Source organism: Amblyomma maculatum, chromosome 2 (genome assembly GCF_055883805.1).
Source record: "Amblyomma maculatum isolate TAMU_Amacu chromosome 2, ASM5588380v1, whole genome shotgun sequence".
Classification (NCBI taxonomy): domain Eukaryota; kingdom Metazoa; phylum Arthropoda; class Arachnida; order Ixodida; family Ixodidae; genus Amblyomma; species Amblyomma maculatum.
The window spans coordinates 34,461,974-34,482,220 of NC_139345.1; the positions used below are offsets into that span (position 1 = coordinate 34,461,974).

Genomic DNA, 20,247 nt, shown 5'->3' on the forward strand with positions numbered 1-20,247 from the left:
TGCACGTCAGAGGTTGCACAAACTCAATTCCTTACCTGTAAAGTTTGCAGTGAGGGCTCACTTATTCTAAAGTTTCTGTGAACAAAAGAAAACTGGGAGCCTGCTGTTCTGCGTGCAGGGGTTCAGTCTCTGCGAGCACTGATGGCTCGGGACAAGGATGAGGATGGACCCCGGCTGCACACCCTGCTGTGCGAGTCATTTGTGGCCGTCTACCTCAGCCAGCTGATCCACGCGCTGGCCTCGTGTGACTGCCACGTGCTGTATCGGCTGGTGGGCCAGCGCTTTGACCAGCGCACCTGGTCCATGCTGTTTGGTGGTGGTGCCAAGAAGCTGCTGCGGGTGTCTGCTGGTGGCTCCAGCGGTGCTGTCACGCCCTCGGCAGCTCCCGAAAGTGAGCATCCCTGTAGCTTCCATGTCTGTTCATGTCCAGTCATGGACACCCTTTTCATGGTTACATGCTGTTCTCACACTGCTTTCAGAGGCAAGTTACAGGGTATTTGTCAATGGAACAGCTGGCTTACTTACACTCTTAATTTTGCACAGTGGTGGCATCTGATGTTGGGTTTGTTCAGCTCTACCATATTTGGCAGCACTAAATGCCCATTTGTCCAAGAGAATGTGTTTATGCCGCCATCTGAAGTGATGCCTCACCTCGAGCATAATGACACGCAGTGAAGTAAAATGATTTATTAATTTTTACTTCAAGAGACTGGGAGAGATTCCTCAGTAAAAATCAGTATGAACGTGCCAAGCTGTATGAACGAGCCTGTAGGTTCTACACCGAAACATTGCGGCAGAGCTCTCACTTGAAAAGTTAAGGGGACAAGACTGGTGCCACAGATGTGGGAATTACATATGTAACACATTATGGAAGGACCAAAGGACTGCATGTTTTTTCTTCTGTAGCGAGAGATCTCATCCGGTGTGATAAATAGGAAAGCGCATTTGCTCATTTTCATGAGCTGAGCTCCCTTGTCCAAATGTGATCGGGTCACGAGGTAAATGATAGGGAAGAAAGCAATTGGCAATGCCTTGGTACAGTCTTCCTAGCACTTCAAACTTGATTTTCGGATAATTGGCCCAGATAATATGGCTTTTGCCATAATTGGGCTTCGGCACAGTATTAGGTCTCTGGCAAATAAACAAATTTTTTTTATAAGAGACGAACAACAAAATATTCTTTTTTTTATATTCCAAATTTTAAATATTTGCAAACTTCAATTCAACTGTAATCATCTAATTCACCCTTAATTTTCATTGCAAGGACCTGGGGCAGCTGTTTGCATTTTCTTTGGAGTGGCATGGTACCCACAGATACCATAATACTTTTTTACTGCAAACCATGCTACGTTTTGAGGTGTTTTCTGAAATGTAGTGCACTCATATACAGGATCTGTGTTAATTTCTTTTGCTCTTTTTTTTTCTCTCAGAAGAGGCAACAGCCACTGTGGAGACTGGCATTTTCGATGCTATCACCCGACAGCGTGTCAAATGGAACATGAAGATTCTGCCTCAGCTGAAAAGTGAAGCTCCACAGGCAAATGTTCGTGAAGACCGCCCTACATACAGAGAGATCTTTGTCCCTCCAGTCATGTCGATGATGTCCTGCTTTATGTCCAAGGTATCGCAAAATTTCTGTTCCTTTATCCCATATTCTGCGTTATCTGCATTTAAAAGCCTGGAATACACTGAAATACAGGCAGAGTGTGCAGCCGTTGAAGCTAGTTCAAAAACTGTATCCTGTGATGCAAAGTTGAGGTTTGTTCGACTAGACTTCAGGTAGGCAGAGTTTATTTCAGCTGGCACACTAGCATTGTGGTGCAGAAAGGCAGCCTTCAGGCATTATTCCTAAGATGTCTGCTATTGTAATTGTGAGCAGAGGTGTTTGTCTCTTGCCTTATCTAAGTAGCCTGTCTTCAAGGTTTGGCAGCTTCTTCAAATGCTACTGAACTTGTATTTTTTGATTTACAGAAAGGGCTTTCATTTCAAAGAATTTTCACTTTATTGTTTCATCTTTTTATTAGTATCTTCAAGCGTGTCCTAATAATCATTCCCTTTTTCTTCTCAGCCAACGCTAGCAGAGCAGATGGCAGCAATTGACTACGACTCAACAGCATCGGTTGCCAGTGATGAAGGGGATGCTTTAGGGGGCCTAGATGAAGAGAACGAAGAGGATGATGTCTTCAAGGACCCTACAATAAATGAGCAGCAACGGCGGCCATCTCAGGGCTCTCGCTTGGAGCAGCTGGACCCTGGATCGTACGCCTGGGCCCTGATGCGCTATGCAGTCGTAAAGATGGCCAACCACAACCTACGAGAGTTCCTTTCTGTCGCTGGCATTGAACTGCAAGGTGAGAGCTGTTTTCAGTTACAATTGTGAGGTGACTGAAGTCCAGTTCTGAAAAAGTGACCTTGGATGTCAATTTTTACTTTTGGAGCGTTACATCCATACATGGCTTCACAGACTCAGGCAGCTACGTCACCATAGAAAGCAATGCAGTTTTTTTGTGCATGGTGGCTTGCTGCTGGTTCCACTATCGATGGGGTGCGTGTTTGCTACACCATTAGTTGGCTCTATAGTACCTCTAATAAGACATAATAAGCTTTGCATTTGGGAGCAGTAATGCTAGCATAGGATATTTACTTGCATACTGAGCCCACTTGCATAATCAGTTCTCCCCGATTTTTGTCATTGAGAATTAGTTGTTAGCGTACCCCTCAGTTTCGGGCCATCATTTCTGCAGTCAGCAGCGCATTCCTTGTCAGCACGCCAAGATGCTGCACAGCAATAACATCATAGCATGTTTATCTTCTGAAGAAAGCTCCTGCGGTGGTGGAGATGAGGATGACTTGCATGACGAACTTGGCAGAATGAGTGCTAGCTGTGGCTTGCTTGACACGCCCCACTGTGCGAGCCTGGGGTTCAGTGTGTTCACTTTATTATGTCGCGATTAGGACAGGTACCATCTACTACCACATAATCATCAGTGCATACGGTAGCAGCAAAAACCTTTTGAAACAAACAATGTTTAAAAACTGGCGTCATGATCACAGCTGACCACGCACTTTCAATGATTAAGATAAATGGAAGGTAACTTGGCGGGCGTATATGAATGAAATTTCGACTCGCAAAAAAAAAATCTGTCAACTTTTTCGCAGCATAATTAACCTTCCCAACAGACCGATGTCAATTTAAAAAAGAATGGGTTCATCAGGTGAGTATTATATGCTACTCTCAATTCCATACTCAAGTGAAGGTGTTATTAGAAATGAGCCTTCTGTCATTATATGCCGAGCCAATAGTATATTGATAGTCACAAGCTGGTGCTGCTAAACTCAGTCATGGTATTCGCATGGAAAAGGTATATGCGTAGCATCCCTGGCCCGTTGAACTCTATCCCCTGCATCGCGTTCATGGGCAACAAAAATCCAAGAGGGTTGCTGCTCATACCTGGCTGGGATGTTGGGGAGCAAGAGCCATTTGCATTGGTCAAGCAGGCGGAGGCAGTCCTCTTTCCACTACTGAAGCCTACGCCGTGACATATCCTCTGAAAGGCTTCACATTTCTGTCAGATGGTGCACAGTTGCCTTTGCCCGAGGAGGTATAGGTGATCTTGAGTACTGCTCTATTTTTAAGCAGGCCATCATGTTCGTTTTTCTTACTGCTTTTTCATGTGTTTTAACATCTGTTCAGAAAAGGATGAAGTGCAGCCATGGCGTAACCCAAACCTACCACAATGGCTCAGCAGCTCTGGCATTCCATTGCTGTGCTCTGAATTGCCAGATTGAGCCTTGCAGCGGCAGCCACATTTTAATAGAGGAAAAATGCAGTCATTTTTGCACTGTATGATTTCAGTGCATTGTAAAAAGCTCCACATGGCTATATTAATCTGACAACCCTTTACTATGCCGTCTCACACAGCACATTTGCAACTTTGAATGTTAAGCCCCACATACCCTACCTACCATATCTTGAAACAAATTCTGCTGTTCGTGATGTTGTGGTTACGTCTCACGAAAGGAAGATGTAGTTCACCCAGACAAGCAGTGAAGGTTTATTTACCGAGATATACTTTGGTGCACCAGAGCACTAGCACACACAGAGTTGAAAATACACGTATGGTGGCATTACAAATTGCCTTGACCGTAAGCAGCCTTGTACGTCTGGCAGTTGCCCATTTTTTATCGCACCAGGTGACAGCTAGCAGTGCATTTGGGTCTGCATACAAATGTGCCATGTTTGAAGAGATTTCTTGTTAGATAGCAGCAGTCAGCAGTGCCCCTGTTATGTTAGTAGCGAAAAAATTCGGACAGCCAATGAGATTCATAAAACCTTGTTACAAAAGACACTCAAGGGACCCCAAAAAGATGTCTCTTGTAACCACAAATTCTTACCAACTCATATGTGTGGCAGTTTAGATTAACTAAATTCTGTTCCATATCAGTGTCCTGTTTTGTTTCAATATATCAGGAGCCAAGAAAGAATGCCTCCTCTTGACTGGGAAGTCAAAATGTTCTGCCACTGTCGTCACATTCCTGTCTGACTGACACAACAGGGACATTTTTACTTCCCAGTCAAGAGGAGGTACTCCTCGGTTCCTGACATATTGCAACAAAAAAGGACACTGATATGAAACAGAATTTAGATAAGGAAATCTAAACTGCCACACATATGAGTTGGTACGAGTCAGCTGCGTTGCATGAACGTACGTGGGTTAATTTTGTCTCTTATAAATAGTGAAGAATTTACTTTAGGGACCTGCAAAGGTTGCCCTTAGTAACAGTGTTTATTCTAACCATGTCGCTCGTATGCAATGTTGTTAACATGGCAAACATAGGAAAACCAACCAAACCATTTTCAAGTGTCTCTTATAACCGAGTGCCTCTTGTAATGAGATTTTACTGTATATGCGTGAGTGTTACTTTTCTGCAGCGTACCACAGATTGTTATTGCCTGTGTAAAAAAGACAGCGACGTTGATGCCAGTTTCTGAACCCTTTATTGTGCTATGGCAGTCTTCTTTTAGGTGACTTAGATCATATGGAATGTCCTTTAGCCATCGACTTTTCTGTCAAGTGAAGGTTTTCAACTCTGTGGGTTCGTCATAGCCTTGTGGTCAGAGAAGGGGACACTGCCTTTCCACATGCCAAAAGCATGGTCATGATTTTTCACATCTGCCCGGCTACAAGTGGTAGACACATTTTTTTCTTTCATAGGGGTACTAATATCCCTTACGTTAAAAGCCTCCTAGAGGCTTGAAATGGTTGATGCTGATGCTGCCAGATAATTTTTTCTACAGGGGTTCTAACACTCTTACTTTAGATATTGTGGCTAGTGGCACACCATTTTAGAAGTGGCACATATAATCTGGACCAGGGTGGAGAGCAGTCTGCACAGCGCTGCCACAGTGGCTCAGTGGCTAACGGACTCAGCTACTGAGCTGGAAGACTCATGTGTGATGCTGGTCATGGCAGCTGCATTTTGATGGAGGTGAAACGCAAGGCACCTGTGTACTGTGCAATGTTCATGCACATTAAAGAACCCCAGGTGGTCCTAGCTGCACTTCCATGGAGGTGCAGTTCATAAGACACCCATACGCTAACTACTATGTTATGTGAATGCATGCACTTCATAGAACTCCCTTTTCCCCTTTTCCCATAAAACCAGATGTGGTCTAAATTAATATGGATACTTTCACAATATGGTGTCCCTCATAGCCCACTTGCTGCTTTGGGATGGAAAACCCTGCATACCTACCTACCGGCAGCTTTTATAATGCCGCCTGGTGTCCTCAGGTGGCACCTGGAAAAGAACGTTGAAGTGGGTTCGAGCGCTGTCAGCGGAACGCTGCTTGCTCTTGTGGGGGCTATTGCACTGTGTAAGAGGGTGTGCAGTTTCCTCACTTCTTGTCATGCGTGCATCAGGCCCTAGCATCAGTGCAGAGCTGAGGGTGGGTGCACATGTTGCAGAGCTGCCGGTGACGAGCCCTCTTCTGCATGCTTCGCTGCGTGCGATGGACCACTGGCTGCGGCACCTGCGGGAGTCGCTAGAGGCCCACGGTAGCGCTCCCCCCAGCCTGCTGCCCAACTCACATGTCGAGACTGCAGTTGGCCAGGGTGGAGCACCCATGCAGGGGCCCCCCATTCTCAAGTACAAGGTACTGCTCGAAGTGGACAACACACCGTTCAGGTGGGCGCAACTCTCCGCCCTGCATACCAAAGGCTATACGCTTCAATGGCAGACAGCATTGCTTGTTCAGGATAAACTGCAGTATACTAGTATACACATGTGGAATTTTGAGGTGGGCTTTGTGTATGAAGTGCCGGCAGATGGACTCAATAAGGGTTCAGTCACACTCTTGCATTCTGTGATATAAAATGGTCGGTGATGTACAATGGGTGTGTGTCATTTAATTTTAGTAAAGAGATAATTGCAACCAAAGTAAACCTCAAAACAGTCATGTAAATGTAAAGGAAAGCACCACAACTAGACTTGACTTTTCTAGAACTATCTAGACCTGAAAAATACGTATAGATTCCTTGGTAGCCCCACCGCAGTGGCGCAGTGGTTGGGGTGCTTGACTGCTGTAGCCAAAGGTGCGGGATCGAATCCTGGTTGCGGCATCAGTTTTTCGATGGGGGCGAAAAGAAAGGCGGCTGATGTCAGTGCATGTTAAAGAACCCGTGATGGTAGAAATTTCCAGAGCCCTCCACTACAGTGTCTTTCACAGCTCAAGTCTCTTTGGGACGTTGAACCCTATAAACTAAACCAAACCAAACCAAACCAAAAGGTTTTTTTGTTGCCTCAATAGCAGCACTCTGGTGGATGTTAACTGTAGTTATCCCCTTGTTTGAATTACATTTTACCTTGGGAAATTATCCTTTGGATAATGTCATAACTAGAGCAATGAGCTTGATTAGCTATTATCTTACTGCGGCTTCCAAACCATCCTAGTTACATTTGAGTTAGGCTTCTGCAGACTTGTTTGGTAGTGCTTGTTTGAAATATTCACTGCCCTGTTCTAAGCCAATTGAACCATGCCATTAAATGCAATAAAATAAAAAAGGAGGAAAATTTTGCATGTTTTTTTTTTTTGCAGAGATAGGCTGCGACACCAGCTGTCACTATGAATATGAAATATTTGCCAGATGGCAATGGGAGAACTGTGGATGCGAGGAATGTGCATGACTGGTGTGACATCTTAGCAATAAATAGGACTGTTCTCGCACCCTGAATTTCTGCTTCTGCAGCATTTGCTGTCTGAGGGACTCTCTACAGATCAAACATTTCCTTGGTGTGTATGGTGCCAATATTGGCATTACCATTGGTATCACTTTGGTGTCGTCCGATGCAGTTACCAAAAACTCCTATCTTTCCTTGCCGATCAAAGAGAATAGTAGACATTTACTTGCATCATTGTACATATTCCTTAACATACATGCTGTAGCACGGAAGACAACATGAATATTGACAGCCTTTGAGCCATAGGAAGCATGTGGGCAGAGGAGTGCACTCTCTCAAGAATGTGTTCATGTGATCATGGGGTGCATTTGGGCTTTGGAGTGGCGGTTATCATGGGGTGGAAGTTGCAGTACACCACGCCTGTCACTGTGTCATGTTTGCCCAAGGGAGTTCAAAAAGCCTGGCTTTTTCTTCCTTAATTTGCCTTGCCCCTGGCATTGGTATACTTGATTTCATATTTGGCTGTATGGCCAAATTGTCGGCATATTTATTGCTTTTGCGTGGAAAATATAACTTTTAGGTGGAAATCTAAGTGTAAACCTGGTGAGTAGCTTTGCAGTTTGGCAGAGCTCGTCTACAGTGTTATTATTTGGTTGCCTATTGGGAAATGCTCTTCAGATATGCAAAAGCAGGTTTTGCATACCAGAACCCTAAGTAGGGCAGTGACATTTCAGAAATTGGCATGAAACTGAGACAGTACAGGGCTGTAAGCTTCTCGAGGTATCCTGAAAGGGACAATACAGCTTTGAGGTCAGCTGTCTGCTTATATATTGCTACGAGCTGTATGAGCGATGACGATTTGGACGGAGTGTGTGTGTGTGCATGTGTGTAGTGCGTGCTCGCTGGCCAAGTCCATCGCCGGCAGTCTGTACCTCGACGTCCTGTCTGCCTTTGTCCTGTGTCTTGTGTGGCAAGTGCTTCAGTGCTTTTATGTGCTGTGAAGGGCTTTTTCCCGTGAACAATATGATTGGTGAATGTTTAATAGTATAGTATGTCAAATGCAGCCAGATGGTTTTTTGTGTATTATCAGATACTTATTCTTTTCCATGTACTTGAAAGTTTGTAAGCTTCCTTCTATGCACCATTTGAGCAGTATCTCTAAACACAAGTGAAACGTAACCTATAGATGCTTTCTGCTTCATGTTGTCACATGGATTTATTGAAACTTGTGCAGTAAATTTGTTACAGGTGCCCTCCCCCCCCCCCTAAGTTTCTCATTTGCATTTTACCGAATCTCATGTGCAGCAGGAGCAAGCATCCTGCAGCACCTCCAGCCCGCAGGTTGTGGAACTACCTGGTGCGGCAGGAAGGAGTCCAGGACCTATTCATTCGATATCTCTTCTCTCACAAGGCGGCACCATTGCCTGATGTGAGTGCTAACACTGGCCAGCAGCTTTACTCAGGAGTAGGGCAGTTAGCACTAAGCATGTTTTGAGCTACTCCAATATTTTTCCATGTATGAGGCCTGTCTGGCATCCGATTTTATTTGTATAGTTTAGATGTTTTTCATTCTCCTTTGCTCCTTCTTGACAGATGCCAGTTCAAGCACAGCCAGCTAAAGTAAGTAAGAATTAAACGAGGTTACTCATGGGGATGTAGATTATTTCTTTCTTTTACCATGCTCGTGTGTTTCATCTTGCGTTAATAAAAAAAGACAATGTTTTATCATTTCTGATTAAACTAATATGTCATATAGTGGAAAAATGCACTTCCAAAGATACGCATAGAGCAGCATTATGTACTTCCGAATACACTTGTCTGTGTATTGAAGGAGCTGGAAGCTGTTTCTGAAGGGTTCGATGTGATGGCGGTGCTTGCTCCTAGACGCAGCATTTGGGTCATTTAATAACAGGGAAATAAGGAAAAGTGGGCATGAACAGCTCTGACTGGGCCTGTGGTTCTCAGCTCATCAAATCCAGCTGATGCATGGTTTATAGGCATGCCTTACTTTTTCATGTAAATTGTTTTATAAATGCCAGCTTTAACCACAATCAACAAAACTAAACGTATAGCACAGAATGGTATTAAAAGAGGCATGTGGCTTGGTTACAGGTTGTGCTTTTTTTTATTCCTCTATCTTGTACCTATGTTTCACCTTTGCTTTAAGGAGAATGATCAGGTAGCCTAGCCATTCCAAAATTTGTTCTCAAGCTGTGCAGAAAAATCTTGGTTATACACTAAACATACAAATTTTGTAGCCTAACATTCAGAAATAAAACGGCCCACTTTGAAGGATCATGAAGCGATTAAGAGTGCTACCTTTGCCACTTTCTTGCCTCTGGAGAAAGTTGGTAAAGTTGGGAGTTTCTCCAGAGTGAATTTCGTTTGCAACAAATGGCATGAATTACTTCTGTTAATGAGCATTTACGTCAGTCTTGTTCAAGCATTACATTAAAGGCAAGTTCCTTCATTATGCTTTGCTTGTTCCTGAACAGGTCCATGTGCAGCAGCCAAAAGTAAGCTGTGCAAAATGGTGTCACTAACTTTGACTTGCTTTCATATTTTTTACTTGTTTTCTGCCTGATATGCCATCGGAACCATGGCCAGTCATCTTTGTAAATAGTACTAGCATCTTCGCAGGTTTTTTTCCCAGGGACTGTGTGCCTATTTTTGTCATTTATATGCTTCTGCAAAATACTTGCATGCTCCAAATGGGAGTATTATGTGAGATGGTGTTTTACAGGAAGCGAGGGTGCAAAATAAAACAAAAACCCACTCGTGTATCAATATAGAATAGGTAAGCATTTAAGAGAAGAACAGACTTGAACAAAATGGAGAAAATCATATGAGGTACAGACCTATACATAAACTAATTCAGGAGAGAATATGAGAAGGGGAGTTTGCAGATATTAAAGGTAAATACTAATGAGAAAGGTCCTAAACGTTGAAGCGAGAATAGTAAATGTACATTTCTTGCTGCCAGAATGCAGTTTTATGACTGTTGGCGCCAAAAGAACATGCATAGGTGCGCAAGCAACAAAGTTTCAGCTCTAATTACTTAGTGAAACCTGAAGTGTCTTACGGGAGCAATAGTCACATATATATATATATATATATATATATATATATATATTGCATTACTCCTGAGTAATGATAAAAAGTTGGTTGTAGTTTAGCTTTGATTAACCCTAGTTGAACTGCAAAAGCAACGGCTGCATGGCTACGCTTGTGGTTAAGCATTTGGTTTAGTTCTATTGTTTAGACTAGACAAACTGTTCAGGTAATGACTAGACTTTTATTCTTTATACCAATGATGACACTGCGATGATCAGTGAAGTAGTGGGGCTTGGTTTCCTCCCTGCTGACGACGTGCTGTGTATCTGCCGAGGCTCTGTGTAACTCTGTCTAAACTGCTTCCCCAATGTGTGGTGATTTGAGGTTGGTGCTGGTTCAACTCAAGTAGAAACCGCTCCTCTGCAGCTTGAACAAAAGTGGAGTTCTTGTCTTTAATTATTAAAGTCCTTCGTCACGACAACCAACTCCTTTTCAGTTCGGATAGGCATTCCAGTAGCCAGAACGTCCAAAGTAGTTTCAACGCTGACCTGGGGAGATATATATATACACCCCGGTTACTACGATCCTCATCTCACACAATTTTACACAGCGACGGCAGTGGCATCGACGGCAGCGCCATCTGTTGGAGCGTGTTCTATTGAACACATCAAAGTTCACCGGCGTTTTAGTTGGTATAGTGGTAAAGGTGTTTATTGCATCTAAGTACGGGGGACACTTAAGCTCCACGTTTAAGGGTATGACGCGATAGCGTAGGCTACCAGCCCACATACAAAGCCCCGCTTTAATCAAGCCGTACGAACGTGTCTTAGTGGCCTATTGGGGTAACGTGAATGCCAGGGTCCTGGCAGGCTGATTCTGACATAACCGTCCCATGTAAAACAAGAGACCTAAGTTGGCAACTCCTGCCATTTGCAGCTACGGCATACGAGCATATGCGACGAGCCAAGCTGGCTGGCGTAGTATCGCTTTTGCGACAATAATGAAGAGGACTTGTAGGTTACATTCTACGTTCTGTTTGCTTAATCTTTGTGGCATGAGCTGAAACTGCTGCAGAAATAAATTACTTTTCTTGGACCTAGAAGCTCCTGTGCCCCTGCCATTGTTCATGTGGAGCTGCGGTCAGACGAGGGCTTCCTGATCTTTCAGGAAGGAGTTGTGGGCGCTGCTCCTGGAGGTGAAGGAGATGACCATTCAATTGACGGCGCTGTACCAGACCCCGTCCGCATCATTCACAAGGACCAGGAGAGCATATCAGCTTTCTGCATCAGCCAGGTGCCTCTGCATCTGTGATCTTTCTTGAATGTCTTTCATTGCCTATTCGATGGATCACTTAATGGATCACTCAGTGTATCACTCAATGGATCCCTCTGCTTTATAACAGCATGATAGCACATATGGTGTGTTTCCTTTTCTTTTTCTTTATTATACTTTTTTTTTTAAAGGTAGCAAACACCAAGTAATAATTATGGCTGCTTATAGCAGCAACAATAACTTGAAAGGCATATGGTTTATCAGAAGCCAGAAAGATTGAAGTCTGTTAATTTTAATAGGCTACACATTTTTATTCACCTAAACAAGTGTGAAAGCTTCCTTTTCTCTGTGTCATGGTTACTTTAACCTCCACATTATGATGCAGTTTTTTGAGTCACGCATATTCAGGTTGTCTTCTTTTTTGTGTGCACTTCTTGTGCTTTTTTGCACAGAGACTTCAAGGTTTGTCGTGAGGGTGCCTTGTAAACGCCCCCATAAACCTACCATTGTGCTTTGTTGGGCCAATTACATGTTTTTATCTTTTTTGATGTTGCTGTTGTCTTTTTTTTTTTTTTTTAAGAAGCTGTCTTTTATTGTCGGAGTAACTTATTTCTTTCTGTGCAGGCAAATGAGGGAATTCTGTCCCTGGCTACACCAAAGGAGTTGCAGGAACTTGACATCTCAGCCCTGCTGGAACCGGCACCATGGCTTGATGACGAGGCAGAATTTGATATTCTGAACTTGAACAGGTTAGCGAGCCATTAGTATTTTTTCACGCATATCAACAATGAGAAAATAACCTTTGTTAATTTATTTTGTGTTTAAATAAAGAGGTAGTATACTCGTGAGACTGTGATGCACAAAGCATCACACACGATAACAAAAAAATGGGAAGGACAGTAATATTTAACTGATAAATAAATGGATTGTGAGCTTTAACGCACCTAATGTTTCATATTTTCTGTATACCAAATGTATGCCATGTACTGAATTCCAAGTGGAGCTTGGATACTACTTTTGATGCCGCTAGTAGCCATTGCATTTGTCACCATTGTGAGGAAGGACCTCGTGGCTCGCCCAACATTGTGTCACACATGCTGAATTAGTGCTGGTGCTTATACTGAACCTGGAATGTCCATGTAGCTTCCAGCAAACAAAGGCAGAGAAAACAAGGAAACGAAGAGGCTCTACGATTAGTATCTTTTGGGCTTGCAAAGCCTTATGGCACAGTCCAGTTGCACCTAATAAAATTTTATGTTAATACCAGAGTAGTAGCATCAGTATCATCAACACCTATGCTTTAGCAAAAACTTGATTGCAGATGGAAAAGGGGCAAACACCAATACAAAGGTGCAAACCCTGACGGAAGGAAAGAATTGTACATGAAGGAGCGAAAATTCTGTAATGTTCATAATAATTTTCAAGGGGTAGTCATGAGCCTTTCGAAGCAGTAAATAACGATTTTGGAATTTAATCTTCCTGTATCAAGAATGTTTCACTCTGGTGTTCATGTTTGAAATGTCCAATTTGCATATCCTTTGTCCCTGATGATACCACACCACGAAGTTGGAGTTGGCTTCTGGAGTTGTTGAAGCATCCATAGTGTTAGCACGCATTTGTTGTAGCTGGCGTTATCGGACTGCTGGAATGATCTGATTCAAATTGTTATAAATGATATATTTAAGACTTGCACCAGGGAATATGGGAATATTACATGCTGTCCCCACTCCCTTGTTCTGTAGTTTTCTGGGAAGCTACTTGTCGTCTAGGCTGAACAAGTATCATTCTTAATCTTAAGGTCCTGGCTTTTGCAAAGTTCTCGCATAAACTTGCTTTTTTTTTTTTTCACGTTATACTTGTGTGCACTTAAGCATTAAGGTTTATTTTCCATTTTTCTGCACCTTCTATGCTATTTGTTTGCAGATGGAAAGTGAGCGGTCGTTCCACTTACACTTGCCAGCACAAACGACCACTGAAACTGTGAGATCCGTGCACTGTCCTGCACCATGTGACACACTTTCCCTATGCTATCCTGCACTGCACATAAGTACTACTGGGTGGAGCATGGTGAATGTGGGTGTTGTTGCAACTGGCAGAAGTTAGGCATCTAATTCACCTTATAGGTATTGGCGATTTTCATGAATTAGCTCTAGACTGATGGAAGGAGGGGAGAGTGGGGGCGTGTAGCCCATGAAGGATCGAAGCACACAGAACCATGTTGTTTGCTCTGTTGCCTGAGTAATTTGCCAGCACGTTCAAACGTGACCAGCAAAGTTGTGCTGCAAAACTTTTCTCTTAGGAGATCTGCTGCATGGATGTAGTTTTCTGGTATGTACTATCAATACAGCGGGAGCATGGGAACAGGGAGTTTCCACAATAGTGGAACACGTGCGGGACCATGATAGTGCAGCTATCAAGCACCCAGCCTACATGTATGATTTGCTTTGTCTTGAAAGGCCTACTTAAACATGAGGGGCTGTTTGTTAGATTCTTTAATTCAGACCACAACCGCTGAAATCTGAGATGGTGGGTTTGGTTCCCATGTGCAGCACGATCCACTGTGGCATCCCTCATAACTTGAGTTGCTTTGGAACATTAAACGCCACAAACCAAACCAAAACATGAAATGACAACAGTATTAATTTATATGCTAATAATGTCACTTTGATCACTACCGTAAATTAAGAAGGAAACATTCTACTAGTATTATTCCTTTTATTTGGTGGCTATTCCTTCCTTCGTATCTATGTCAATAAGCCCCTCATTCCCCTACTGTGTGCTGTTTAATAAGACATTGCTAAGCACACATCTAAACATCTGTAAAGTGATATGGTGCTTTGTAATTCATTTACTGGGAGAATCTGCATTATAATATTTCATTATACAGTTGACTACTGTTAAGATGAATTCTCATATAAGATGAATAATGTGAGATCGTTGGTTGGTTTCCTGTAGAACCCAATCTAAAGAAAAAAGTCCGCTTAAGATAAATCCTTTCACATGTAATTTCGTTAATTCGTTTAGTGCACTTTTGGCACTGTGAAAGAGAGAATTACCTAACATGCTTATTTGCAAAAAAAGCGTGGCTTCGACGCAGCACAATTGGGAACTGCAGGAAAGCTGTCTTGTGAGAGCGACCTTTCTTGGAAGCTTTGTACCGTCACCCGCACTTTGTTTTGTAGTACACCACAGTGCATCGTGGCTTGCTTGAAACTAAGCGACAAATTGTAACCATTTCACAATGTCAACCAAAATAAAAACACAGGCGGTGCTGCACCCAGACTTACATGATCGATTCCGGCCAGAATGGTCATAGGCAAACCGCAAACCTGCACAGCTGTGTTCCAGATTCCACAGTGTGTGAATGCCGCTGGTATTCCCCTGAGGTTATATAACTGGGTGTTGCTTTCACACTACCTACTGACCATCCAAGGGAGCGACTGCCTGTGTGAACCAGCAGCGAAAACTGTGTGCATTTTGCATTTCTGGCATGGCTAATTTGCATACAATTAACTGCTCTTTTTGATGCATGGATTTCGGGTCATGTATACTGATGGAAACAGGCACCGTCACAGGGCTCGTACTTCCCACTGACCATCCAAAGCCACCTTACATCTCGCAGTTAAACAGGTCGGCGGAATTTTTAATGTTAATTTTTCTGAAAATCACCTTTAGACACCACTAAAGTGAAACACTACAGGCCGGTGTTGCGTTCGGTTAGCCCGCCGCGGGCACGGAGCAAAAACAGTAAAGTCACGAGACATGCACTGCTGCTATGAGTGAGAGGTGCTTTAACACCAGCGCCTCTTATTTCATTAGTTTGCCACCTGAGAGAGAGGCTGGCTTGCATAATGCTGTCACCGTCAAAGAACAAGTGCGATTTATCACGAACTTTTGTTAGGTAGGTTGACTTCAAAAAGCAGTTCTGTGTAACTTGGCCATATTAGACCAATCAAATCACCAATACCTTGCACACACCTCTCACTGTTGGCTTGTATGCCTTTTTATGTTGCTGTTGGTGTTTCCTAATGATGCGAATGAATACATGTACTGTACCTGTTCCCCCTAACTTGTGTACCTTGGAGGGCCCTTGATGTTTTTTCTCGGTACAAGGCTCATGTCAATGTTTCTTTGCTTTGTCAGAATTGAGGCTTGTTTACACCTTCAGATTCTTAGTTACTTTTTGAGATTACATTTCTCTTTGGTCTTTCTGGCATGCTTCATTTAGAAACCACCCCAATGAAAGACACATAAATGCAGTTATAGTCCCGGGATTGCATCTGGAGCAAGTACCTTAAGACTAAAACTTCGATTAGTAATGGTCCCATATGCATCACACTAATTCTGCAGTTTGTGACAAGTACTATAGTGATTGTTCTGACACAGCATGTTGTGACAGTCAATATAATGTTTGCATTTTAAGACATATGAGGCATAAACTTGTGGGGAAGCCAGATTTCATTATTGTTGCTTGTCTTCTATCTGGTTAACCAAGATGGCAGTTCACTGTTGGGGCAATATTTGAGGTTGCTGACATTTCCGCTCGCTTCGCCATTACATACAGTGTGTGAATAGAGGGGCAGAGTGTGCATTGCATGCTCATATGCACACACACCCAAACTTTTGTTGATTCAATCTTGCACATCTCAAAATATCTGCAAAATCAAGCATATCTTATACTGCACACTAACGTTCCATAGGTACTAGTATTGTGTGTCACCGCTTATCTTGTGGCATAATTAGGATATTTCAAAATCTGGCGTGCAAAATCCTGTGAAGAGTCATCCATGTAGGGTTTGTTCAGCCCATAGATCATGCTGCAAAAGCATGGCTTCAGCTAGTGAGCAATTCTGCGCATAGCATGCTGCATTGCAAGCACCCCACACTACCAGTTGTATACTGCTATACACTTGCACATCGATGAGACGCTCACTGCCTCGCCTGCAAGTTTCAAAGCTTGGAGAATTCACGGCTGTGACACGGTGTGAAGACAAAGTTCATTTCCCACTGCAACAGCTGTGGAGGGAAGGAAAGATGACATTTATAAAGGAGTGGGTGCCTTCCTGTCCCCATCCCAGCCTACATGTTGAGTGTCATATAATTTGCTGTCATATTAGTGTTATCAGCACAGTTGAATTCTCAGCGACCGTATAGAAGTTGCAACAAGTATGAGGGGTCTGTCATTATTTAAGCCAAAATACACTGTCTACATACGTACGAATCAAAGCCACGTGAGGTGCTACTATCATCATTGCACGTCACTGGAAGGTGAAAGAATCCCTCCTTTGCAGTGACACTTTCAGTGACATGTTTTGCACTTTTTTGCACCTGGTCTACACGAGCAGTGTATGCTTGCAGTGCATCATGATACAGTGTTCTGTTTCAATGATGCAGGCCTCCTGAGCCAGCAGCTGGCCAAGCACTTGACTTCCTGGTGGTGCAGCACCCTCTGGATCGGCACAATACCTCTGCCGGGCTGGCTATGCCCACTGCATCGGCATTCACCAGCCCCACCAGCGCCAATCCTCCCCCACTAGCTGCACAGACGGGCAGGGCAACCACCATGGTAGGTTTCGAGCACCCACTTTCACTTGTATTCTGGCATTGCCACACCTATGGCTGCATTTGTTGCTGTGCCCCTCAAAGTATTGCTTCAGGAAGCATGGAAATAGTATGTTCATTTCAGCTAAAAGTGGGCAGTAGAGGGCACAATTCTAACGATGAGTATGTTGCCTTGCTTGTTGACTTGCTGGTTAAATCAAATTAAGTAATTGTTATTTATGCACATTCCTTTCTCCTACAAAGCTTAGCTAGCCTTGCTAAAATTACATTATTTCTTTTGAGTGCAGATGTGTTGACATAGTCTCTTCTTTAGCAATGCGTTATAGTACCGGCATATGAAGGCCATGGAGCGCGATCAAAGAGCCTTTACTGTCTTATGGTTCAGTCGACTTCACAACAGAAAACCGCATTGGGAACTCATTTTAGTGTATTCCTATACAAGGCTATTTCTCAAATTTATCTATGTGTAGCATTTGTAAAGTAGAGTTTAAAATGGAATGAGAGGTATATTGCCTAAGCATCCAAGTGTGCTGTGCTGTTAAGTCTTGGAGGACACTTAAGCTCTGCCTTTAAGCGGTAATGGCTCCCACCAATGGCTGTTATTACAGATTCTTGCACACTTTCACGCAAATATGCCTGTGTGGTCTTGGAGTAGCGTTCGATCCCCATCTCAAATGAGCTGTCAAAGTTAGCAGCTCCTGCCATCTCGTGCATATCATGTAGACTCATAATGTCACACAACCCACCAGTCATTCAGTTGCCAGCCATGTCATCTACCAACTACCATCTTCCAAAGACATGCCTGTGATTTTTTGCTCAACACTGACGTCAGCATTGACACCAGATTAACTGGAGAACAGAGGCGTTGACCCTGTCGCGCTAAAATGTGAAGGATTGTTGTGATATGCCTGATCAGAACTTCTTGATATGTACAAAAACAATTGAAGGTAAAGGAATAAGCCAGTCAACTCGTTGAATAACCTAGCCTTTCTTTAGAACGTTGACAAGCATCCTTGTGGATACCTTCACAGTACACTCATGGACTCTTGTACATTTAAACAATAAAATGCCTTGACTTTACAAATTAATTTATTCATTTCCATCATATGTGCTGGTCCCACAGCAAATGCTTTTTTTTTTTTTTTTCATCTATTCTAGTGTTTTTGTGTCCGAAAAAATTTTGGACTTGGGTGCAAACAGAAAGATGTATTTTGATAGTCATGTGCATGTTTCATGGCTATGAGGAGTGGAGAAATGACGTGGTCCTGATCAAGCTTAGCAGCTGCTGCTGTGATGTCAACCAACAGTCATTCACATGCTGCTGCATCTCATAACTTTTCAACTAACCAGCGATTTACATTGTTGTTTGACTAACAGTTAGGTCTTGTCTTCCCTTTCTTCCTCCCTCTAATACTAATTTTCCCAATCATGATACCTTCACAACCTTGGACTTCTCCACCCTTCCCTTTTCTGTTGTTTCGAAATTTAATTGCCCTAAAAGATGAAAGGGCTGAATTTCCCTGGGAGCACTAATGCCCACTTCTGTCAGATTGTCCTCGAACGAAGCCGTCTTATGATCAAACCGGTGAGTATCGGGTTTATAGCAGCAATAAATGCTGTCCTACTTCTTGCTGCTCTACCTTCGCACCTTTTGCTGGTTTACATTTTTCAACTTTGGTTCCTTTTGTAGTCATTGCATGGTGAATGCTTGTAAGTTGCTGTCCTTTTGCTGATGTGTAACTTTTTGTTTTTCTTTTTTTCGCTCGTGGAATGTGACGGCATGCTCAACAAGCCAGCGGCAGATTTGCTTAAGGCTTGACAACTCTTTTTTTTTTCTTGATGTCAGCACGCATGAAATGGTTAAAATCTCTAGTTGGCTGCATCATAAAGCAATTTGCAAATGAAATTGCATGACAAGGCCTCAAAAGTACCAATAGTTACTCATTCGAAAGCAATAAAAGAAAATCAGAAAGGGGTTCTTGCAGAATTGTTACTTTGATATCTGCTGTATACCCTCCTCAATTTCTGTTTCTATGGCTGGTGCACATTCCTGCAATAATAACAAAGTGGCTCTCAGAACCTCTAGTCACAGTTACCTCTTCTTCTCCGAGGGTTTCTTTTTCACACTTTGCTAGCATGTCGGAGGCTAGCACATGCTAAAGGGTCACGCTTTCTGGAGTGTAGAGCATGTAGCACTGTCAGTGCTCAGCCAGTCTTGCATTTTGATGCATCTTCTTTCAGTGAGAACTGTAAAGGCTACTTTCTTTGAGGTAAACTGTGTCACTGTCAACACATTTTGTGGTTCCAGAAAGCTCCCTCGTGCACCGTCTCACCTGGGGCCCTTGAATGGTTGCTCCTATGGGGCGGTTCAAGTGCTGTCCATCTGCTCTTGTCACTTCCCTGTTCTGGAAGCGGGCCACAAATTGGGAGTGCTATCAGAAGCACTTTACTGTGAAAAAAAAAAAAAAAAAAAGAAAACAGCTTGATTCTGAAGCCCCTGCTACCTACCATTGTTGGTACACAGAAGAGCCACCTGCCACAGTTTGCAGGTGATGAAATGGGGATCATCGTAGGAGAGATAGAAAAGATGAGACTTGGGGATATAATGAAAGACTCAAATATTCAACAGAAAATAAATTACTTTTATATCGCAGTACAGTACAGCCACCATTCTACTGCTGAAACAAAAAGAACAAACGAGCAAATAATAGAATATAAATTATATACCAGGTTGTATTATATTCTGTGGCGCAGTTGAAGTCTACTGATGTTTTGCACTTCGTTAAAAAAAAAAAGACACGACTGTAATTTTATGTCTCCACTCCTTTAGACCACATATTGTAAGTAATCACTGCTATGCTGGTAAATAAACTGTTTTTAATCTTTCAAGATCAGTTGCATTAAAATTATTGCATCTTTATGTTGTTCTATGTTGTGTTGCATGCCATGTTGGTATTTTGTACTTTTTTGGTGTACTATTGGGTTTTATTGTGCTGAATTCGAATTAGTCATATGGTTTGAAACTGGCTGTGGTCTGGAAACTGAAATGCTAGGGTATTGCACATAGTTTTGTAATCAGTCACTCACTCAATCGGCTGATTTCGTTCCCTACAGCTGAAAAGACATCGTGTGGACTCTGTTCGACGTCTGGCTTCTCACCCAGTGCTTCCACTTTGT

The 20,247-nt window shown here is 42.9% G+C and overlaps 1 protein-coding gene across 1 annotated transcript in view; it reads left to right on the forward strand.

The window, feature by feature from the left end:
* Rbcn-3A (rabconnectin-3 alpha) overlaps window positions 1-20,247 on the forward strand; it is a 122,980-nt gene that overhangs the window by 92,498 nt on the left and 10,235 nt on the right. The window contains exons 45-55 of the mRNA XM_084593783.1: window positions 119-391; window positions 1,431-1,621; window positions 2,069-2,351; window positions 5,970-6,189; window positions 8,488-8,611; window positions 8,776-8,802; window positions 11,404-11,529; window positions 12,133-12,257; window positions 16,903-17,074; window positions 18,572-18,655; window positions 20,185-20,245. Of these exons, the coding sequence (XP_084449909.1) occupies window positions 119-391; window positions 1,431-1,621; window positions 2,069-2,351; window positions 5,970-6,189; window positions 8,488-8,611; window positions 8,776-8,802; window positions 11,404-11,529; window positions 12,133-12,257; window positions 16,903-17,074; window positions 18,572-18,655; window positions 20,185-20,245 (1,686 nt within the window). The remainder of the gene's footprint in view (window positions 1-118; window positions 392-1,430; window positions 1,622-2,068; window positions 2,352-5,969; window positions 6,190-8,487; window positions 8,612-8,775; window positions 8,803-11,403; window positions 11,530-12,132; window positions 12,258-16,902; window positions 17,075-18,571; window positions 18,656-20,184; window positions 20,246-20,247) is intronic.